Source organism: Charadrius vociferus, unplaced genomic scaffold, assembly GCF_000708025.1.
Source record: "Charadrius vociferus isolate BGI_N301 unplaced genomic scaffold, ASM70802v2 scaffold261, whole genome shotgun sequence".
NCBI classification, from domain to species: domain Eukaryota; kingdom Metazoa; phylum Chordata; class Aves; order Charadriiformes; family Charadriidae; genus Charadrius; species Charadrius vociferus.
The window spans coordinates 4600983-4625568 of NW_009646856.1; the positions used below are offsets into that span (position 1 = coordinate 4600983).

General features: G+C 36.6%; 1 protein-coding gene across 1 annotated transcript in view; it reads right to left on the reverse strand.

The window, feature by feature from the left end:
* CENPF (centromere protein F, 350/400kDa) overlaps positions 1-24586 on the reverse strand; it is a 39636-nt gene that overhangs the window by 9348 nt on the left and 5702 nt on the right. Inside the window, exons 4-13 of the mRNA XM_009894325.1 lie at positions 24010-24101; positions 20481-20748; positions 18729-18931; positions 17380-17505; positions 15513-15641; positions 13801-13923; positions 10034-10169; positions 5393-8847; positions 1464-3749; positions 770-922 (exon numbers count right to left, since the gene is read on the reverse strand). Of these exons, the coding sequence (XP_009892627.1) occupies positions 770-922; positions 1464-3749; positions 5393-8847; positions 10034-10169; positions 13801-13923; positions 15513-15641; positions 17380-17505; positions 18729-18931; positions 20481-20748; positions 24010-24101 (6971 nt within the window). The remainder of the gene's footprint in view (positions 1-769; positions 923-1463; positions 3750-5392; positions 8848-10033; positions 10170-13800; positions 13924-15512; positions 15642-17379; positions 17506-18728; positions 18932-20480; positions 20749-24009; positions 24102-24586) is intronic.

Genomic DNA, 24586 nt, shown 5'->3' on the forward strand with positions numbered 1-24586 from the left:
GTTGGAAGGGATCTTCAAAGGTCATCTAGTCTAGTCCAAGCTCACCCCTGCAATGAGCAAGGATCCCCGTCCAACTGACAACAAAACTTTCTAGGCGTTTTCATTTTGACTCACTTTTATAACTGTACTTTTTGGACAGCTGGCCTGTTTCCATACAGGATTTCTGAAAGTTGCAGAAGTCTCTTCCCCCCTCCCCTTCAAAATCCTCAACACTTCAACAGAAACAAGCCCCTGGTTATAAAATTTTGTAAATAACATTAGTAGGTCAGAAGACCACTTAAGCTGGTTTGAACACATAATATGAGACCTACAGTCATCTAGATGGTAAAACAGCCTCTGAGACTTAAATATGAACAAATTAAAAATAAACACTCTAAAACTGTTTCTTCTTTGACTTTGTCCTGAAAGTAGTTTCAGGCTCCTGAAACACTGAAAGTAGTTTAGTTTTAAAACAAACTTGAGAAACATTACACTTTTTATCCAGCATCCTCAGTCTAACAATTGAATGCCTGTAGTAGAGAGAATTTTTTGGCACTGAAGGTTTTCTAGGTATCCACCTGTGGTCTTTATGCCAAGAAAACATAGTTTCGATGGAAGGAAGTGGGAAAAACTACTAACTAATCATCATTCTATCTCAGAACAGAACATGAAATTGTTGGAAATTTGGAAGCAAGAACGTCTGATACTGTACATCAGCACAGCTCCCTTTACCAACCTCCACACATTTACTGTACTTGAACACAGAAATACTTCACATGGAATAACTAACTTTGTTCTTTTCTGAATGTTCTTGAAGAAGTTGTATTTCTTCAGCAAGCTTGTTCTTTTCTGTGGTAAATTCTTCCTGTAATTTGGAAATCTTCTGTTCAGTGTCACTTAGCTTGACTTGCAGCTCAATATTACTTTCAGTCAGTTCATTTACCTGAAATTAAATTTTCCATAATTATTTTTATTATATGTGTCATGACCTCCAAAGAATTTCCTTATATGCAACAAGCGGTTTTTAAGATGGGTTATTTATTCCCATAGCTGGTCCAACTCCAAGCAAGAGTCACAACAAGGCTAATACTGCTTTCCCATGGCAAGTGTCCAATTGTTTCACTTTCTTTTGAGTTCCCCAAGTACTTATTCTTGATATAAAACCTCATTCACCCAATACTAATTTGTCTCTCCTCTTTTTCTTCTACAGGAAGGAGGAAACTATCCTGCACTATTCAATTACTTAAACTTCTATGCCTACTTTCAAGCAACCTTCCCATTCATCTTATACAAACAATGTTGTGCTTTCCAGCTCTCTAACTTCAATGCATTGAAAACTTAATTTTAAAAATAGGATGCTTACTGTAAAAGTTGGAGGTTAAAGTTATTTTAAGATATAAGTTATTAAGGAAGTGGTAAGCCAGAGGACACTTTATCCTCACTCTCTAAAAAAAGGAACTCTGCCCTAACGGAAATGGTATTACCTTTTTACATAAAGTGCTCTTTTCACAAAGTGTAGATTCCAGTTCCTTCTCAAGGTCTTTGTAAGACACTTTTAGAACATTCAGGATATCCGGAAAGGTTTCATTATCAGAAAAACGTTGCTCCTTCAGCTTCAACTCAGCAATCAAATTCTGCAGCCTTTTTTTTTCCTGGTGCCAACATTCATGCTCACGTTGCATGTGTGTCAGCTGTAAAGACAGCTCCTCTGTTTCTTTCACCTGCTTTTGAAGAACACCATTTCCCTGCACCTTTTCATTGAGTTTTTGTTTACAATCCATCAATTCTTGAACAAGTACTTCCCTCGTTTGATCCAATTTGATGTTTTCATTTTTTATTTCCTGACATTCCTGTAATAGCATTGTTTTTTCTTGCTCAAGATGAGCCACCTGACTGATCAAGACTTGCTCTTTTGCTCTAGCATCTGCTTCCTCCTTGCAAGAGAGCTCTAATTTCTCACTTAGATCTTTGAGCTCAGATTTCAACAATACCACAGTATTTTCAAACTCATCCTTGATCTGCGTCTTTTCTTGCGTCTTTTCTTCTAACAGTTTTGCTGTAGTCAAATTCGAAGACGCTAGTTCAAGGATTCTTTCTTGCTTTTCTTTTAAATCTTTAGCCAAACACTCTTTTTGTGAGGTGAGGACATCAATTTGTAAGTTAAAACATTTCAACTTTTCAGTCATCTCTTCCCTCTCCATTATTAATGTTTCTGTCTCTGCTTTAGCAGTCTCTGACTGAATAATTGCATCTTCTAGATTTTTCTCTGACATCTCCAATTCTCTTTCAAGCCTTTCTATTTTATCCAGAAGAGAGTCAGCTTTCCGTTCATTCTCTTTCAGCTTTTCAGCAACGTGGTGTTTTTTCTTCTCATCAGATTCGATTTTTACTTTCAGCTTCTCAATTCCGTATCGCATTTGGTCTACTTCTTTCTGTGCTGAGCTGAGTCTAGCAGCAAGTTCACCTTTTTCCATTAACAAGCTTTCCAAAGATCTGGAAAGCTTTGAATTTTCCATTTCCGATGAACTTAATTTACTCTGCATCATTTCCAGCTCTCTTACAATCAGCTCTTTCTCCTTCTTCAAATCTGCTGCTTCGTTCTGGAGTTTTCCTTTTTCTAAGGTGAAAGACACGGCATCATCTTCCAAATTTTGCAGCTTCTGCAGAAGATGGTCTTTTTCATTTGATAATTGATTTACTTCAGATTTTGCAGTCTCAAGCAGATTTGTTTGTGTCCTCGCTTCACCCTCTAACCTTCTAATGAATTCAGTAGAATTCACCTTAGTTGACTCCAGTTCTTTTAATTTGTCTTGTAGCTTCTGATACTTCTGCTCCAGTTCTTTTTTATTTTCAGACAAAATACTCAGTTGATGGCCAATATGTTTTCTCTCAGCCATGACTGAGACAAGGTGCTCCTGAAAGCTAGAGAGAGTTTTCAGGTTAACTTCCCTCTCCCTTTCTAATTGCTGACATTTTGCCTGAAGCATTTCAATATCACACTCTACGAACAAGGCATGGTTCTCAATATTAACTTGCTCAGATTTTGGACTCCTCTGTTCATTTTCAGCTGCAAAAAGTTGTTCATGACAACCTCTTTTGGTCATTTCCACATCACCCAATGTGCCTGCGGCATTAGACAATCTAACCGTATACATCTCTAGCTCAGACTTTACATTCTTAGGTTCTTTTTCTGATGAGACTATAAGAGATAATTGCTGCTTATTGACAGAGGCTGATTCCAATTCTTCCTTTATGTCACAGTTTTCTTCCTTAACGAGTACAGTAGCTTCCTCCAGTTCTGCAAAAGCTGAGCTCTTCAGAGTTGATTGTGCATTCTGAAAGTTCAGCTCCGAGTTTAATTGCTCGACTTTCGATAGTAAATCAGCAATTTCTTCTGTCTCATAGGTCAGCTTCAAATTTTCAGCAGTTTGTTGTTTTGCCTCCTGAAGCGTTTCAGTGGTTGTTTGATTTTCATAGAAATCCCCTGCACTCAAAAACATGCTACTGTTGCAAAATGACAATGCACTGGCATGGTCTGAAGGGCTGGTTATTTCTCCTGAAATATTTCCACACTCGTGTTCTCCAGAAATCTTTTCAGTATAATCTTCCATTAATCTTGCTTCAGCGGTCTCAGTTACGTTTTCACACACAGAGGTATCTCCTACAGCCATTTTCTCAATGGGGGTTAGTTTAGGTTTATTGCTTTTCAGTACCAAGTTTTCAACAGGCGCTCCCAACTGATAAGGACTATTGTTTTCTTGTTCAGTGTTCTGCAAGGGTTAAGAACCAATCCGTTAACAAAAGGAGAAGAAAAAGAATATACATAAGACAAAAAACAAGGTGAGTTTAAAAAGTTTTTTTAAACTTGTAAATCTCCTCTTACACAAAATAAATATATAAGCATTCCTCTCTACTTCAGAATCTGCTTTCATATGGAAAGGATTTACACTTATTTATGCACACATGCATCTTTGGGCAAAAGATTTTAAAGATACTGAGGGAGAAACTTCAGCCAAATTTACTGAAAGACTAAGTGTGAAGATATTGCATGCCTCCATATTTTGGGAAAAAAGGTGTCTACAGGACAAAGTGAAAAATTATTAGTATTACTAATGGAGGAAAGGTTTACTGCTCACTTTCTATTAGACACCAGAGAATTTTGAAGTGACACAAGCCCAAATCCTCAAACAATCCCTTTTCCAAATTACCACAGTCTGTCAGAGCTGGGTTTACATTTGGCACCACCTGATGCTCTTATTTGAAACAATAAAATGAGTAACTTCGAAACTTGACGACTCCAAAAAAGAACTGGGTCTGAAGGCAGCACCTGAATAATCCATATTGAGTACTTCATCTTAAAAAAAAGCTCCAGATATGTATGGTAAGGAACAGTATTTCTTCAAGTGTCTATGTATCAATGTGGATGCTCTGTGTGAATTGCAAGCAACACAGACAAGTGAAAAATTTTCTTCTCTGCAAGGAACAGTTGCTTAGTGTTGCACAGTTGGCCAAAATGGAGAGCTTCAAGATGCTCTGACTGTGAAAGCATGTTAAATTTTAATTTCTGAGTGTATGTTGACTGGGCACTGGAGGCCACTTGCATAGGACTTAACGGTCACGACTGGAATTCTCAAAAGTGGAAAATGCATCTGTTTAATTTTCTTTTCTAATTTATAATTTATTTTCTAATTTCATTTTTATTTTATAGTTTATTTTTAAGGGGAATTAGTCTAATATATGCAAGAATTAAACTGATTTTCCTCCATTCTGAGTGAAGTTTTGATTCTGCTGCTCCTTACAAGGAGCAGCAAAATCCAGTTTACTGGTTGCATGCCATCTACAGCACTGCAAAAACGACAGAGCTGTCTCCCAGATTTCTTGTTCCCTTAGGTATTTTGAAGGAATTCAGGCCGAAATGAAAATTAACTGTTTTGCTACCAGTTCATTCTGTTCTGCTGTTGACGGTCTGAAGGAGGAATTAGAGGTGTGGAAGAAGCCCTAGTTTGCTTGTCTCATGAAGGGACATGGGAAGTGTGTGCATCTTCAACTGACTGCGTTAAATCAGAGATCTAAGCTTGTAAGCACCGTACAGATACATACAGTGCGTGCACACCCACTAAACACAGCAGGATCCCCACTGACACAGACCTGAAGAAAACCCAAGAAAATAGCACAAAGTATTACACAACTTTAATAGACTAAACTTGTTGGTTTTGTCATCATTTGTTATTTCTCATGATGCCTGTGATATATAAATCAGGACTCAAGGTATGGATTATTTTTCTTTCTCTAAAGAACAGTACTGCTTCTGTGGGACACAATTTTAAACACATTTAATTTCAAAAATTAAATTCGGCTTGCCATAAATCAGAGGTTTTACATAAAACTGATCTGCATGGCAGCAATTACTTACATTTTCAATATCTGTACACAGCAGTGAATGAGAACTTAAATCAAGGACTTGTAATTGAAGCCTTGCTGCTTCCAGCTCCAAAGACAGATTCTCAGTTTGTTTTCTTTCTGCTGCCAGTTTGCACTCCATCTCCATAGTCACTTTATTCAGCTTCTGCTGCCATTCCTCCTTGTCAGATAAATTTTGCTGTTTGAGATGATCTATTTCTTTTCTTTCGCAAAGTATAACTTTTTTCAGCTCTTGTATTTCCTCATTTTTCATATTCTCTTGAATGTGAAATTGGTCTTCGAGTACCTTGATGGCCTTCTCATATGTCTGACACAGCATCTGAAGTTCTTCAATTCTACTCTCAAGGTTAGATTTTCTGGGAGTAATACTCCTGGACTCTCTAGCAGCGTCCAATTTGTGATCATTATGACAATTTTCAGTCAAAACTTTTGTTGCACCTTCTGGAATTATTTCTGCAGAACTGTCCGGCTGATTCATTTCCTCTGTCCATTTGCATGTACCAGTGTTACAAGAATCAACCACTTCACTTACTTCTATAAAACAGGGACTTTCAAAAAGATCTGAGGAAGAAACTGTGGACTTAGTTTCATCTAATTTAGACAGTGTGTCATTTTGGCTAGAAGATAGTGGCACTCTCAAAGAATCCATGTGACAATTGCTCAGACTTGTTGACAATGCAGAATTTTCTGCCTTCAGTATTTCAATACAAGACTGTAGCTCAGATATCTTTGCGCTCATACTGCAATGTTGTTCATATAATTTTATATGCTCATTCTGGAAAGACAAAAGCTTCTTTCTTACTTCAGCAAAGTGTATTTTAACTTCTTTGCTGGACAATTTTAAATCTTCGTAGTCAGAACTGGGTCCAGTACTGCATTCTTTAAGTTTCAAGGACACTTCCTTATTATCAAAATACATTCTCAGATCGCTGTTATCACTTTGATCCATAATTTCATCAGGGAAAATAGCTTTCTCTGCCTTTACATTTTTATCTGCATTCATTATGTTCTCTTTCTCCTCTGCCACTTTATTAATACCTCTGATGCCACTGGTGGTTGAGTCTGTAAACGCAGAGGCTAATAGAATGTTCTCACTCTGCAACCTCTCACACATTTTCTCGAGCTCGCTCAGATTGTTTATTGTTACCTGCAAAGAGGATGCCAGCAAGACAGATGAATAACTTTCATCCATTCCTCTTTTGCCACAATTCTGGGAAGCATTATCATAATTATACTCCAGTGAGTGGCCACTCTCATCTAATACTGTAAGTGGAGAATATGAAGTTTTCAATTCTTTAACAGCCAGTAGTTCTTGCTGCAGCCTCTCTCTTTCTCTCACACCTTTCTCAAGTTCTACTTCCATGCCTTTTAAAGCAGTCTCCAGTTGCATCACTTCTAACCTGTAGTTCTCTAGGGAGAGTTCTCTGTCCTCAAAATCCATTTGAAGAAGCTCAAGTTTAACTTGGTATTTATTCAGCTCGGCATCCTTTTCTTCCATGGACTTCCTCAGCTGCTCTGAATGGAGTCTCTGTTCGCAACTAAAGTCACACTTTAGAGGTTCACTTTTTGTTTCTAGTTCCTTCCCCAATTGCTCCTTGCCTTGAAATACGATACCACATTTCTCTTGTATTGTATTCTGTGTTGCCCCGACATTTAATGTTTCCTGTCTTAAACGCTCAGGTTCCACAGAAGGCACATGGTTGATATTGGAAAATTCTGACTGCAGTTGCTGAAGTTCTTGAACCAAATCCTTTTTAATTTCTTCTGAGGCTATTAGTTTACGTAAGATGTCTTTATTCTCACTGAATACCTGTTTCTCTTGTTCTAATTTTGCTTTCTTTTCCTCAAATTCAATTGTCTGCTCTCTCAGAATGCTCAACACCTTCACATTTTCTTCTTCCACCGATTTATACTTTGCTTGCAAAACTTTAAGCTCTGATTCAATTGCTTCAGTTCTTGATTCAATACGTTGTCTTTCCTCTTCGTGTTTTCCAGACATTTCAGAAATTATTTCTTCTTTTTCCCTTAAACTATCGGAAATATTTTTATTTGCTTCCAGTAAAGTTATTTGCTCTTGCTCTAAAGCTCTGCTTAAATCCTTAAGGGTTGCGTTTTCTTCAGTAAGTTCCTCAATTTTTTTGCTATATGAGCAAATCATGGAAGACATGTCTGTCTTCTCTGAATCCCATGTTCTAGACATGAGCTCCAGCTGTCTTACTGAATCCTCAAGCAATTTATTCTTGATCTTTAAATCCTGAAGCTCAGTTTGTTGGTTTTCTAATCTTTCATTCAGAGTTTGCAGTTGCATGTCCTTTTCCTCAAGAACAGCTAAAGTTTTTTCAACTAATTTCTGACGCGCTGAAATATCTGCTTGCAAGTTACTAATGTGCTGGTTAGTTTCTGTCACGAAGCTTTCATGCATCTGTTCTACATTAAATAATCTTTCTTCTGTTTCACTCTTTATTTGCAGTAAGCCTTCATACTGCTGCTGCTGATTTGAATTGAGCTGCCTTTGAGCCACTAAGGAAGTCTCAAGAGAAGAAAGCTGATCTTGTAAAATGGCCAGATCTCTAGTTTGTTGTGCTTCTAGAAGAGCTCTTGCACATCTGTGATCCTCAGCAATGGAGTTATTTGCTGCAAGTTGCATATTGTCTAAACCAGTTTTGTCCTGACCACTTTGTAAGTTAACTTCTCCATCTTCTGTCATTTCTGAAGTACCTTTTGCTTTTACAAGACAACTTATTTTTTCATATTCACCAAGCAGGTTATGATAACGTTGCTCCCTTTGCAGCCCTTCACTTGCTGCTAACTGTAACTTTGCTTCTAGTTCACCTACTTGTTTGGTAAGCTGGAGTATTTTACAGGACATATTTTCTATCTCCTTACGGTACTTTTTATCAGAACATTCTGCTTTCTGCTGAAGTTCATCAAAAGCTTGTTTTTGTTCTCCTAATTCTGCACTTTTACATTCCAGCATGTCTTTAAGTTCTCCAATCTCTTTGCTTTTCCTGTCATTTTCTGTTTCCATCATTCTGAGTTTCTCACTATGCTCGTGATTTTTGATTTTCTGACTTTGAAGGGAACTCTCCAAGTCATTAATATGATTCAGCATACCTTCCTTTTCAGACTTAAGTTTATTTACAAGATGATCATTTTCATTTTTCCATTGAGAAAAAGTAGTAGCCTCTTTTTGCAATTTTTCACATTCTCTCTGCTTGAATCCAAGGAGCCTCTGCAAAGCTTCTGATTCTTCCTCCATTTTACTTATTTTACAGTTTTGTTCTTTAATATGATTATCTTTTTCCTTGAGCAGGTCTTGGGTAGAATCCTGTTGCTTTTCCATGTCAGCTAAAGCTATTTTCAGCTTCTCCAGCAAAAGGGAGCTCTCTTGCTTTTTAAATTTCTCTTCCAGTAACTTCAGCTCTGCTTCAAGAAAAGTATTCTTATCTGTAAAAGAAAACACCATCAAATCCTTGCCAGTCAACACTGGCAATCCTACTGATAATTTTCTAGATTAAATATTACTATTTACTTTTAGTATTTTCAATTCTCATTCTAGCACAAAGCATTACTCTCAAGTTATATCACTGCTTAAAGAATTGTTTATATCACCTTAGGCTACTGGACACTATGTACTCATAGACATTGTCAGCTTTCCAGTCTGCATTCTGATACAAGTCTACAGTCCAAGCCAGTCAGTAGTTACTTCTCAGGTGTAACTACCTGTTGTTTCTGTGTCTCACTTTCACCAATTTTTTATGTAAAGTAGCCTTGTTTTGTTGGGGTTTTTTTTGTTTTTGCTTTTTAAACAGGACAGGTCTCATTCCAGTATGTGACCTTCTTCTAGGTCAGTCTTATACTCCATTTCTGCCAAAGAATGTTTAATTCTACACAGTCATTCTCCAAATTGTCATAATTGTTAGCCTGCCTTGATAGGAACAGACTAAGAACCACCAAGGATAAGTATGGGGTTGGGGGACGCAGGGGGAGGCATTATGTTCTGCTAGATAGCTGGTAAAGGCTGCAAGTTTTCTATATGATCTAAAACAAATCATAAGTTCAAAAACAATGAAAAGTTTGGGCAGTAATTTAAGGAGAACAAGATCAAATAAAAAAGCTTCATTTTGAAATCTTCTATGAAGTTTGATTGATTCACAGAAACAAGTGGGAATCTATCCCCTTGTTTTAGTCAGAGCCAGCAGAACTACAAGGTATATTTCAACTCAATTCCTGAAAAACTGTGTTCTTGATTAGAAACAAACACTGCAACCAAGACTCAACTGTTGGTGGTTATGCAATCTTTTCCTACCTTTTTTTTTTTAAACTCTGGGAAACACATAAAATAATTAAAAACCAGAAGTTTTCTGGTTTAAATAGATTCTATGAAGTTCGTTTTGCTGGTAAGTTCAGTACACTTTGGTTAATTTCAAAATTGTGTATCTTCATGAATTGTATATGTTCATAGACAAAAATTCGCTTCCATTTAGGACAAACTCAATGTTCGTTAGAAACACTAATCATATCCCACAGTGGAAACCTTTTACTTAATTTATAATGAAACTTACAGGATTGAAGGATACAGACATCATTAAACGTGCAACAGGAATTCTGCAAATTTAAATGTGTAACTCACTTTTCATCTCTTCTGCAAAATTCTGGTTCTGCTTTAGAGACTGCTTGATTGTGTTTAATTCTTCTTCAAGTTGGTGGATCTCTTGCAATTTTTTTTCTAGTTGACAGTGAAGAAGGTTTTTCTCCTGCTTCACTTCCTAAAACAAAACCAAATAAGACCATATTTCATGTGAATTGCCAAGAAGATCAAAGAATTCCATTCATTTAAATCAAAAGAAAGATATTCCATTAGGTCCTATTAAGTCTTTGGGCAGCTGTCGCTGGGTTCTTAAACACTGCTTGGGAACATGAGCTGAACTATTTGACAGCATCTGAGAGATGCTGCCAGTTGATGTAGTTAGCATGCCCCTTGTTTGCGTAGAGCAAACAGCTCCACATCACCTGCCCCAAACAGATCGAGACACGACAGGACATATCCTACAAAATCTGAGTTGATGCAGTTAGGCTACTTTCCCAAAGCAACAAAGGAAGCAAATCCCTGCAATGGCATCAAAATTAATGAGAAATGAATAGATCAGATTTCACCCATCATCTCATGTAGAGACAAGTTCTCTTTCCACTGAACATTGTCACCACGGCAACACTGCTCAAATTTTATTTAGAAGTGCTTACTCTTTCAAAGGGCTGTTTTGCCATTAAGAGTATTTTCTTCCAAATAAATTGAGTTTTTTAAAAAAAACAAACGAAACAAAACACAAACAAAACTATGTAACTACATTGCATCTAGGAAGCCAAATAAAAGTTCTTTTAAGGAAACTAATCCTTTTTCTCCCAACTTCTGTGCTGCTGGACAGCAGATGGCATGGAACTGGCATGGCCCAATTGGAAACAGGCCGTCAATTATTCATCCGTTTACTACTAGCAGATGGGCAACACTTACAAAAGCCAAGCTCAAGAAATAGAAAGATCTGGATGAAAAACATTAAAAGCTTGCTGGCATGGCAGGCCTGTTTTTTTACAGCAACATAAATAAATCAACCTCAAAACATGATTAAAATTGTCACTGTCACTAACAGTTACCTTCCCTTCTACGCATAGGCTTCCCTACCTACTGTTTAAAAAAAATAATCCAGTCACATGTAAGTTTCACTGAAGAAAGTTTTCTAGTAACCTTAACAATAATTTTTCAAAGAAGTACAAGTGTCCAAACTTCTTGCATTCAAAGCACCGTACACAGATGTAATACAAGTACACAAACTAAACAAGCCTCTTCGTCAGAAAATCTAGGGTGATCTACAGAAAAAAAAAAAAAAACACAAAAAACAAGTTTGAAGAATTAAAGTGACTGAAAGGTCCAACTATTTTGATTTGGTCCAAACATGCCCAACAAGCAGCACTCAGCAAACTCCAAGAACCCGTAATTTAAAGTATCTGATAGTAACTAGCCATTTACAATTTCCAAAGCCATAAGCAAAAGAACCAATTTTGTTTCAATCCAGTTATCGATTCTACTTGTACGTTGTATTACTCAAGTTAGCCATTCTGCAATTTTTCCCTGAAAAAGCAAAAACCAAACCAAAGCAAACCCCAGAACCTACATGCAGACAGTACTATTATTCTGGAGAAACTCTTCAAGGGACATGCTTATGAGCAGTTTAGGGACCGATTGACCAATTTTTCCAAGAATAGTTAGAGGCTTGCTCGCACCATCAAAATGTAAACCCTATGTTCAGATGCAAGAACTGCTAAGCTATCAAGATAACACCATTGCAAAACTTAGTAGTCCTTAGATTAAGCATATCCTGTATGTCTCACCAGTCTTATTATACAGTAACAACTAAACACAGCAGTGGATTAACCAGCAAAAAAACAACTGTATTCTCCACTGGGTAGTTAGACCATTAGTGTAAGACAACAACAATTTCCCTTTAATAAAGGAAAAGAAATGCCAATCTTGCTTGTTTTCTTTTGCTGTAAACAAAATCTACTGTAAACAAAGCCTCCAAAACAATTCAGTGTAATTTCTTGCGTTATACTTATTTATGAGAGTGAGGAAGACAAGCTGTGGCCTAAGTTCCGCTGACATATACCATGATTTCTCATGTGTGAGTCTTAAGATAGAGAACTCTAGTATTACTGATCTCTTCAAATATTACAATCGACCCCAAAGATTCTTTGTAAGTTTATCAGTCATGTTCTAATACAACATCACCAGCTGTTCAATTGTCCGACCAAAACAAACAAATATGAAGAAAAAAAATCTGACTATAGTTACAGCCTAGTAAGATGGATACAAGACTGGTAGATAAAACAAAGCATTCCCAAGAATTTGCAGCAAAAAAGGTATTTCCAGAAGTTATATGCTCTCTGACAATGGGACTTCAAAAAACTGGGTCAAATCTAACGTCACTCCATAATTTCAAAGCTAGAAAGGGCATGAGACCACAGTACCTAATATAAACTATCGCTTTTTTTTTTGTCTCAAAATAGGAAAGATTACATTAAGAACGTACAGAAGCTCGATGGAGGCTTTCCTCCTCTGGGATACACCAGAGGAACAAAAACTATCTTGATTCGTCTTACCACTGGAAGGCACCAGTTACATTTATTTACTAAATCAGTTTGAAGGACCGTCCACTATCTGGCATGAAGGCTAAGTAGCATGGAACAGCCCATATCTGTACTACTAAAGCATTCTGTCTTCCGAAACAGGTGGCTCTAACCAAACTGCTTGCTGGGAATAGTCCCAGGCTCATGTGAACTCCCAAACTGTGCTGGAGAATCGTACGAAAGAGTGCTAGTCAGCTTGGCCAAAGCCATGTGAAGTGCTATTCTAACAATTAACAGTATAAACAGTCACATTCCAATAGCTGGGAATGTTCCCAGACATTGTAATCTACCAGCATGATTGTACCTAAAGTTTAACAATATACTAAAGCTGTACCAACATTTGTGCTGATCTGAACAAAACCCGCTATTTTACTTTAAATTTGTTCATAGAGTTTGACAGGTAAATTTTTTGTCAAAAATTATGCCAGATTATTTTATATCTGCTTACAACAGGCAACAAGCAAAATAAGAGTGCTTAAGTAAAACAAACTGTGACAGGGATTACACAGGTATTGAGCTCTCAATTTGCATTGAGAGGTCTCTAGTGGCACAACTGTAACAACTTCAAGTGTAGCTGCTCTCCAACTGCCACCAAAGCAAAACAACATAACTGAGAAGACAAAGGAGACATTAAAGCAAAAAGATTTCTGCATGTTTGAATATGAGGTAGTATGGCAGCATCCAAAGACTTCTCTGAATTTATCTTCATTTAGGGGAAAGTCTTTACAGCAGTGTATATTTTTTGGACTGTGTTTCTTCTAAGAGAAATGCTTTTTTTTTTTTTTAAAAGAAGATACAGTAAGTCTTTGTACAAAATTGCTGTGTTTGGCAGTGTGCAAAGCAGATTCTAGAATTCACTTTTAAAATCAGACAAGCATCGATATATTTTTATTTCAGGACCAAAAGCAAGAAACTTTTGAAACAAATAACTGTTTTTGATAAAAGATAAGTCCACCGTGAACTAGAACCATATCAGCAGCATTACAGCAGTGAATCCTAACTGTGCAGCCAGTTCCACATATCTAAATAACACTTGTGTGTGAAGACCTCATTTTGTGTTACAACTAAGATACGTTATTGAGATAATCTGTAAAAGTGTTTAAAGTTTATTTACGGGAAAATACACTATGTGAGTAAATGCTCAACAGTATCAATGTTTACAGATTACCAATTTATGCCATTAATTCTATCAACTAACTACTCCTCTGCATTGGTTACCTCAAAGCTTCTTGTCAAATCAGTTTCCTTAGCCAGGGCTGCTAATAAAGCCTGCTCTGCTCTGCACAGCTTCTGGGTGAGATCACTGGCATCATGTTCCAAGCGTTGTTTCACTGCCACAACCTGTAAGAACGTTGAAAATTGACATTGTATTCACAGGCATATATCACTTTTTTTTAAACTCCCCTTCTTAACTCCAACATTGTATTACAAAATAAAACTACATTATTTTATCCCACCATGAACCTACGGTTGCTTTACTGTAGTTTAGAAAAGAGCTGCTTATTGCCTTTTTACTTCTTTGCCTCTGACCAGAAAGATTGCATATCTCCAAAATACGTATATTTCTAGACTGACTGAAATTGGTTTAATACATCTAACTTGCAGCTACATCACCACAATGATATCTGTAGGATACAAATGAGATTGGGAATGTAATAGCCTTTTTACTCAGCTATGAGAATCAGAAAGTTAGGATCATAACTGCACTTATTGCTCCATTGACACAGATTTTACAAAAAATGAACAGGTTTTAGCTCTTTCAAAATAGTCCTATAATGCTCCAGATTAAAAAGGAAGGAAATGCCATTATCAGGTCAAAAAAAGGGGGGAAAAAAGTCTATTCTGAAGTCATTAGGTAATAAATTAGCTTTCTTAGAGAAAGAACTAAAAGGTACCTATTTTTCTTTCTATGAAATCAATTTATTCAGTAAGCATATACAAGAGAATGTGCATATAAAAAAAAAAAAAACCCACTGAAAACATTTGACTGAATGTATTCCTGTGGCTATATTTCTAAAATAAAACAAGCCTGCAAGAAAGTGATTGTCAGTTTTAGAAATGCTGTTTCAGTTCAGGCAGCCTGCTAATGGGGCTTCTCAATATAACTTTCAAAAACTTGTGGCCTTTAGAAACTCAGTTATCTCTGGTGTTTTATAGCTGCTCCCAGGAGTTTTTTGAGGTTTTTAAATATTCCTCTTTTCTGGTCGTCCACTCTTAAGGCTTGTGCTGCTTCCTAACTTCCTTAAAATTGTGGTCTTGTGACAGCTAATATGTTCAATAACAGTTGCTGCCAAAGCTGTGGAAGACATTCTTTGTACTGATGTTCCTCCTTACACAAGCCCCGACACTCATCTGATTTTGCGGAGAACCAGTTCAGGGAGTTAAACTGATAGCAAACAGTTGTGCCTGTGTACACAGACGCTATTTTATATATACACTTGTTTCTTTGCTGTTTTAGCATCTGTATCAGCTCTCTGCAGGGCCACATGACGAGTAGCACTGCTAAAAAAAAAAAAAGTACCAGGAGTGCATGGCCAGGGTGTACGAAATGGCGCTGCTATTCCAAAGGGCAACTACCTGTTAAGCAGTTTAGCTCTACCATCAATCTGCACCTCTGCACGTTTTCTTTATAAGTTGTCGCTTGTGATCAGCCTTAGCTGCTCCTCTCAAACAGATTTATTTTAGCTGAACTGTTCTGCATTCATATCTCCTCTGTGGGAAGAGGACTAGCCCCAAACTTTTAAAAGCCTGTAATTCACATTCACAGTATTTCAGTCAGAAATGGTAAATACAAACCAAACTGTACAAAACATTAATACAAGACCCCACATTAATGATTTTTCACTTTTTGTATAACTGTATTACAGCAGTACTGCTGAGGCAACTAAATATCAGATCTAGTAGAAGATTTTAATATTAAAAAAGCCTACTTTGTCAAATTCTGCCTGCAGAGCGTTGAAATCATTTTTGGCTTGCTGTAGCTCCTGATTCAGTTTGTTTCTTATCTGGTTGCACTGCTGGTCCAGTGTTTGTAAGGATTGTTGCTGACAAGAGAGTTCCTAGAAAACAGTGGTATAGTAACAAATAAACAAACACACAACTGCGCTAAGTCTCTATTTTGGTTACTGGAGCAGTAACAACTGATTTTCATTAGCAGATACTGGCTGCTCAGATACACTTGTCTTACAGTGAACAACAGTTTAAAACAAACTTCGATTCATGCTGCAAAAGTTATATGGGCAAGAATGGTCCTAACCCGATTTATGTCATCTGCTTACAAACTCCATTACAACAACATCCCTGTCACTGAAAGGGGGGAAAAGTTATTCTAAAACTAGAGAAAGCAATGGTATTAAAATTCTTCACTGGCTCCCAGGTGCATGAACTCCCTGCACACAATTCAGTGTATTTTTGTCCGTCGTATCTGTGAAATGATGCCAGCACCCCTTACATTCTCCTCAAGAGCAAAGACAGCACAAGAGGCCCAAGCACTTCCTCCACCAGTAGGACATCCAGTAAACAAACAGTTCTTGTTTATCAGGGAAAGTATGGATGAGTGTGGAACTGTCAAACAAAAAACCCTGAAAGATCCTTGTTAATATATGTGTATATATATAAATAAAACTTAGCATTTTGTTACATAGAACCCAATATAGATAAGGTTGCAATTGCATTCCCACACAAGAAGGTGACAGAAGCACTATACGATTTAGAAAGGAAAGATGGGACACCAGCTGGGTGTCACAGTAGCTGGCACTAGTAACTAATGCTGAGTAAAGAACATTCTAGCTCCAAAGAGCTCATCCGCAAACCTCTGGTCGGGAGCATTTCCTGAGCTCAGGCAAGGAGAACCCTAGCGCTCTCCTTATTAATGAAATGATGAATTCAATGTCTTTATGTCCCAAAGCATTCCAATAATTATTTCTAAAGTGGATGGACTGAAAAGACACTGCTTTCTAAGCCCTGTGTGTTACAGAGTAAGAGGAACTGCAGAAAACCTTTATTTCTTCAGATGAACACTCAAAACAAAAGTGCTTCCTCTAGTTCTAGATGTCAAAAAATTAGTTGTCCACATCCAAGCTAAAAGTGGAGGCTCCTTCCATTGCCAGCAGGCAAACATCCAGCTGCAGAGTGAAGACCCACACCTAAGCTGTCGGGAATAACCTGCCTTCCAAAAGTGCCTCTCTCTGCAGAGCAGAGGCCTAAGTAACAAGCTTAGACTGACGCCTAGATTTGAGATCATGGAATGGTAAACATAACGCTAAACATAACTTCACTCCAGAAGAATTCCTGGGACACTGCTACACTGTCTCTCTGCAAGAGCTGGCATCAAGGAAGTGAAAGACAGTTATGCTAATCCCATATTTTACCATCTTCTGAGCATGAACCCAAATCAGAATAATAGAAATATAATTCTAAAAGAAATTATTTTCTTGTGTGTGAGGTACATTAAATATTAACTCAGATTCAACAGAAATAACTGAGTCAGTTATTAAGTTTGAACTTACATATATATAATTCTGTGGACAACGAAGCCTAGTTTCTCAGGGATTTGTATCTCAGTTGGGTCTCTCGCACATATTCTCTATTGTCTAGTGAACACTAACATAACTCTGCATCTCTCCAACAAGCCTCCCCCTTCTGTTGGGATGTTTGTTTTCCGTTTTTCAATTAGTTTTGCAACTTGTAGCTCTCTATCAAATGTGATCACAATTAACTGAAAAGCAGGTACACAAAAGAAGCCATGTGATTTCATCACCTCCGGAAGTCAAAATGTAAAAGTTCTTCTCGCCTTACCTGTTGGTATTCCTTTTCCTTTGCCTTTATTTTCTGTTCCAAAGACTGACGAGCACTCTCAGCATTTTGTCTTTGGCAATTCAGTTCTTCTGACAATCTTTTCACCTTTTGCTCCATCAGTTGGACCTATAACAATTTAGTTATCAATCGCAAGTGTTAAAAACGCAAGTGACATTTTATATAAATTTATATGCATTCATATAAAGACTGATTTCACCTACTACAATTGTTCTAGCATTCATATAACCTACAGCAAAACGTTAGCTGGTACCATATAAATCCTTAGCAATCCAAAGTACTAAGCTCATAGTTGCTTGCATTAGTGCTAATACATATCTAGAACGAATATGTATGCTTATAGTTAGGTGTGTGTATACATACACATGTGTATACACACAAAATAATAAAAACATCTTCAGAAAATCTCTTTGGCAGTCTACAAAAATGTACTGTATCTGACACTAAAAATAGATTACATTTTCCATACCTCAGGTTTCTGTGAACCAAAGAACGACCACTAACTGCTAAACAACTACATGTTCAGACTGAAAATAACTGGATAGTCCACTGAATTTCAGAGTGATTCAGGACATTGATTGGGATAGGAAAAAGAATTAAATGATTTCAAACACTGGCATTCTCTTCTTCGCTTGATTAGGAGCATGCTCCATCCTGTGGTTGTTTCACTGGTACTCACTGTATCCTGCTTTGCTTTGACAATTGCTGTGTATGTCAGACTCTGGATTATGCTGAAAAGCTTAACTCGCTTGATTGCTCGGCAAGATGTATTTGTATGTATTTAAACAGACTTTGTAAATTCTTGACTGAGCAAATTGTACTATACCATTGTTTTTTTACTATGAATCCAAACTCCTTAGGATTAGGTTGAAGTCCCATTTAGAAACTACATACATTCTCAATCTTGCACAGCACTTTTACCTAGATTTTATTTTACACAAGCGTAAGCAACAGACAGATACTGATTTTAAGCTGAAGTTGCATGAGACCCTATTTAAGGTCAGAACTTGCCACAAGATGTCACCGTTGCTCTATACAACTTGACCAGAAAATAGTTTGCAGAATTCCAATCTTGCCTGAGGATGAAAAAAATATTTCTGCAGGTGGTGTAAGAACCTTCCAGAAAATGGGTGACTGCTTATGAATATTTACATTTTTACAGGTAATACATACCAAACTAATGTAAACTTCTCAAAACTTGATCCTCAACAAATGCTCAAGAAACTTATCTGAGAACCTTGGTTCTTACTAAAATGGCTGAAAACTAACACGCATGAATACTGGGAATGAATTGTAAGGACAGTCAGAAGATATGTGATGCAGTATTTTACCTGTGTGGTAGCTTGGTCAAGTTGGGTTCTCATTTGAGCCAGTTGATCTGTGGTTTTGCTGAGAACTTTATCCTTCTCTGTTAATTCCAACTTCATTCTGTCCAGTTGCAGTTCAGTCTCTTGATGTTTATTCATAAGGGATTTCTTTACTTTTTCTTGAGCTTGGAGTTGTTGTTCTAGGTCTTTAACAGTGGAACTTAACTCTGAATTTTAAAAACAGTAAAGATTAAGGGTACTTTTTTCTTTGAAAGGTCTTCCAGCAACTCAAATTTCCAACTGTCTACACATTCTAAAATATTTAGCATGTTTAATAACAACCCAAGTTCCTGACACAGGCAGCCACCCTGTAAAACGTTCAGCAAGCTAAAACAAAAGTTTCAACTCTCTTCTACTACTACATCAATGACGAAAACTATCAAGACCAAAAGATAGCTGACTAAATCAATAATTTCCACTTCATAATATATGAGAACACAGCAAAATGTGAGGTCACATACAAATGCTGCAAAGACAAAGACAGTTTGTTCCTCTGCTGGTTTGCTTTTGTTTGGTTTTGTTGTAGTTTTTAAACACAACAAAACATGTCACTTGATATACCTACTTTAATTTTTTTAAAAGAAAGATATCCACTACAAACATTTCTTTGGGGCAACTGTGAGCCTCTGCTTCTAAGAGGCTTTTCAGATATTGGGCATCTGTAAATACAGTAATTTATATTTTAATCTTTTTTCCTGTCCTAAAGCAGCATATATATAAAGTGAAATGAAGTGATCTTGTCACAATATAGATCAGTAAGGGTTTACCTTCCAAAATCACAATGCAATTTTACAGTAGAAAATATTAGTCAGCTACAAGGAGTGTTTATCCAGAATTACTATTATCTGGTAATTCTTATTGTTAAAAAAAAAGAAAAAAGAACCAAAACTAAAAACGCATCTTCCTGATGCTGAATTTATATGGCTTCCAAGTTGAAAATGCTGCCCAGATCGAAGTTTTGCATATAGGTATTTGAACAAACAATTTGGAGAGTACAGGAACTTGTGTAACAGCCCTACAAGAAACAGTGGAAAAGCTGGTCCAAATAGTAGGCTTAAGTAAGCGCTCACCAAATCCACAGCAAACCAACTTTTTGCTCTCTTCTGGCTATCAGATATCAGGAATTAATATTTCTTCATGTCAATATGCACAATACAAAATCATATCTTACTTTTTCATTATACTTCTTGCATCATACTTCATCCCGTGCTTCCAGTAACATCCATTATGGACCAACTTAGTTATGCGTTAAGCATGTTCAATCAATGATTTTTTTAATACAGGTATTGCTTAGCCATAAATCTCGAGTCATACAAAATTAAGGAAGCAATATAATTTCATTTAACAGTGAGATGTAATAAAATCCTGAAGAGTTTTTTAACTCTGTTTTATTCCATGAGCAATGGAATTATTGGAAAAGGCCATTTTCCTTTTATATGATGTCCTCTACTGACCCCAAAAATACAAATTCCTCCCTTCTAACTCTCACACCCTATACGTAAAAGATACCCCAGCTTGTGGATAATCTCTATGTACTGGCTGATCATTGAAAACACACCAGCAGCCAACTGGGCTAGTTGCCAAAGGCAACAACAGGTATCTTTCCCTTTTCTTCCCTAAAGCACTGATTTCACTACCTCTCTTCTGTCCACATACCAGCTTTCATGAAACCATATAGGAGACTCCCTCTGAGTTTTAAAGAAACATATTGGATACCTTGGTTCTGTGCTCTTAGCTGGATCGTGAGTGAAGAACTACAATTCTCAGCAAAGTTGCTGTTGAACTTGTTCTTCTCTGATATTATACTAGAATTTGTTTCTTTTTCCCATGGAAAAGAGGATGTTGTAGAACTTCCCCTTGCAGGTGTTTCTTGATTTCTAGATGGTGTCTTTTCTTGTTGCCACGAAAACACAGATGAGGAAGCCTGATGTCGAGCAATCTCCTTGTGACTCAAAGAGCTTTGAGGGTGAGGCTGATTTATTTTCTGTGTCCAAGAAAAAAAGGGTATACCTTTACACAGCTCCATATCCAACATATAACAAAATCATTAACTTATTAATAAGTAGATAATAGGTCGTGGTCATTTCACATTTTTATAATATCAAATAATCCACCAGCGCAAACTACTAATTCATATAATTATTTTTTATACTACATAAATTAAATAACTTTAGCCCAAGTATCCAAGAATAGCTGATATTTATGAACACAAACCAGAATTTTTAAAAAAAGTAGTTCAGTTTGTGTATTTTCATAAGTAACATACCTAGATTTTTTTCTTTTTAAGAGAGATTCCATTTTTCAAAATTGAAGCCTACATTTTTACAGGCAAGTGCTGACAAGTAAGCTGCAATAAATATAGAAGTTTAGACTAAGATATCTGATATCTGACCCAGATTTAGTTCTGCTGAACAAACACAGGTAAATTCAGAACAGACATTTATGTAAACTTGTACACACAGAATACCCCAAAATTGCAACAACAACATATACCAGGTACTAGCTTTCAACCTCTTCCTACAGAACAACGAAACAGAGCCAAAATAGTAGCTGGTTTTTTTCTCGTTCTTAGGTGAAAAAAAAAATTCGAACAGTAAAGCTTCTACTGTAATTTTAACTGGATTTTCAAATGCCTGTCATTTGAAAACTTTTCTTAAACTGAAGACCTAAACCAGGTAATACCCAGTGTAACTTCTCAATCCAAACGGAGAATATGTTGTTAGGTAGGAATAGCTGTGCTGAGACTGGAAATCTATATAGTCCAGAATGCTGTCTCCAATCCTGTAAAGTAACTTTTTTATAGATAAAAAGCATAAAAACCTAAGCACACATATAGTAATCATTCCTCTTACATGCCACTTTAAATTTACAGATTTTCTGAGACAAAAGTTTGAGTCCAGGAAATTAAGAGGAATTAATAATAATTTTTACTGAAATACTTTACATGTACTTTCTCTTTTGGATCTCTTTGTGTTTTCGCCTGTTTGGTGTGGGGTTTTTTGGGTTTTTTGTTTGGTTTTTGTTTGGTTTTTTGGTGTGGTTTTTTTTTTTTTTTTTATAGAAACTCTGCGACAAAGAAGAGTTCTGGCATTTAACACAGTACAGTGTACTAAAATAGTTTTTGTTCTGAACCTGCAGAGCTGGTACTGTAATTATGCCTTATGAAAAGTAGGAATATGACCATGCTCTGTTTCATCTCTTGATCCTCACTCATCTTTGTACCATCCACTTCTACCGCATCTGTTTAGAGATGACAGGAACGGAATTTGCAAGGAATATTCAAGATGTGAGAGCCATTGGGCTACATACAGACAAAGAATATTTTCTCATTAGTTCTTAACTCTTTTCCTAAAACAATCTTTTACATCATTGCTGAACACAATATTGAAGTTTTCAGAGAACTAGCCACAATAAATACCAAATCGCTTCCTGAATCATTTCATTAAATTTGGAGCCTGAACGTAACTGGTATGCATCATTCAGACTATGTTTTCCAGATGCATTACTTCACTTTTTTTTTTTTTTAAGGTTGAATTTTACTTACCATCCTCATTATTGCAATCATTTAGTATTACAAAATACTGTGTGGTCTTCAACCAGTCATTCAACTGTTTTTCAGACCACTAATGAATGTGCTGAATAGCACAGTTCTCTTTACCAATCTTTTTCAGGCTCCACTGTTGATCATTGTCCAGCTGTAAAAACTGACCATTTATTGCCATTGCCCTCTATCTTTACCTTTAAATTCACAAGCAGAACTCCCCTTATAAAAATTGTTTTGGTTTTTCAGTGTTTTGTAGGTATCCAACAACACTATACTGAGTCATGCTTAACTCACACATTCTCTGATTTATTCTTAGAAAAACAAAAACTCTGAAAATATGTGAGGCATGAGTTCCCTTTACAAACAAATGGTTGACCTTTTCTCCATACACCATACCTACATATGCATCAATAAATGTATTGCTTTAAGTTTCTAACAATTTGCCCAGGACAAAAAGTTGGCCTGACTAAACTACATTTCCAGCCATCAGCACTGTAAGCTTTTTTTAAAACATGGCGTTGTACTTGTCACCTTCCAGTGTTCAGAGAATGAAATAAGTTGCACATCAGAGTGATTCAGCAGTCCTACACTGCAGTGCGCTATCAATTCTTGGGTAAATATTATCTCTATCTGGTGATTGGTTTTATTACTGTTCGTTTTCTCTATTTTAAGACTACTTCTGACTTTTCTATTTGAGGCTGTGCCGCAGGTTCAGTCCCAATAAAGAAAGGCTCTGATACAGAAAACTTTTTAAGCCTTTAGATAGTAAATTTAAGAAGCCTATGAGGGGTCTAGAGAATGAGTCTTATGAGGAGTGTCTGGGGGAACTGGGACTGTTTAGCCTGGAGAAAAGGAGGCTGAGGGGAGACCTTATTGCTCTCTACAACTACCTGAAGGAGGTTGTAGCAAGGTGGGGGTCAGTCTCTTCTCCCACGTAACGAGTGACAGGACAAGAGGCAATGACCTTAAGTTACACCAGGGTAGGGTTAGGATGGATATTAGGAAAAAGTTCTTCACAGAAAGGGTTATCAAGCATTGGAACAGGCTGCCCAGGGAAGTGGTGGAATCGCCATCCCTGGAGGTATTTAAAAGACGGGTAGATGTGGTGCTGAGGGACATGGTTTAGTGGTGGCTTTGGCAGTGCCAGGTTAACGGTTGGACTCGATGATCTTAAAGATCCCTTCCAACCTAGACATTCTATGATTCTAAATACGACATAAAAAGGGATTTCAGCTTTTCTGCAATGGTTCTTTTTTCCTTGAGGGCCTTCACATCTTAGTCATCTATTTGCCTCAGAGATTCCCTAATACAGTTCCTACTACTTATGCATTTGAAAAACGTATTAGTTTTTACTTGCTAGGCAAGTTATTTCCCATAATCTTTTCAAGACTTTTTTATTATCATTTAACTTGGCGAAACGGACACTGTTTACTCTTATCCTTGCTTGCACAAGACTGCCAGGTTTTGAAGGATGTGTTCTCATTTTTAATGTCCTCCTTTCCTTCGCTATTCAATTATGCTGGCTTTTCTGGCTTCTCCAAGATTACTTCTGAATGATAGTACACACAGTTTAATTATCTTCTTTTTTTTAATTATACTTTAAGTGATGTAGAATATATTTCACTAGTTTTCCACTCTATTTTCCAAGTTCGTTCAGTAGTTACTTAGATATCACACATACCATTCTCAAGAGAAACTTACCTTAACCTGGATGGTTCTCAGTTCCAATTCTAGCTTTTTTCTTTCTTGTACTTCTTTCTTGTATTTTTCTTCTAGTTCTTCAAACTTAGCATCTAGAAAGACATGATGAATACTTCATCATAATCTAACTTAGTACATAGGTAATCTTTTCTGGCCTATTGCTATCACAGGAATGATAAAAATGAACAGTTATCAAAAGTGTCAGATCATGAGGAAGAAACAACTGTATATACAATATGTTCAGTAATTTAGGACCTCAAAAGTGAGATATCTGGAACTTGACATAAAAATGAAAACACAACTGTTAAATGTAAGGATCCAATGCCAGAATTTTATTTTTTTAATCTTTCTCTCTAAAAACAACGTGTATAGATATAATGTATATACATGCTTAAATATATATAACAAATATGTTACATTATATATACACATAGATTATGTACTTTTTAAAAAAAGGTTTCCTACCAGAAGCCCAATAGCATTAATATTACTAAGAAGTGAACAGAAAATAAAGCAGGATCTTTTCCTCTAGCTCCTTTCAAAAGCAAAAGGAATTGGACAAAGAATTTATTTAGGA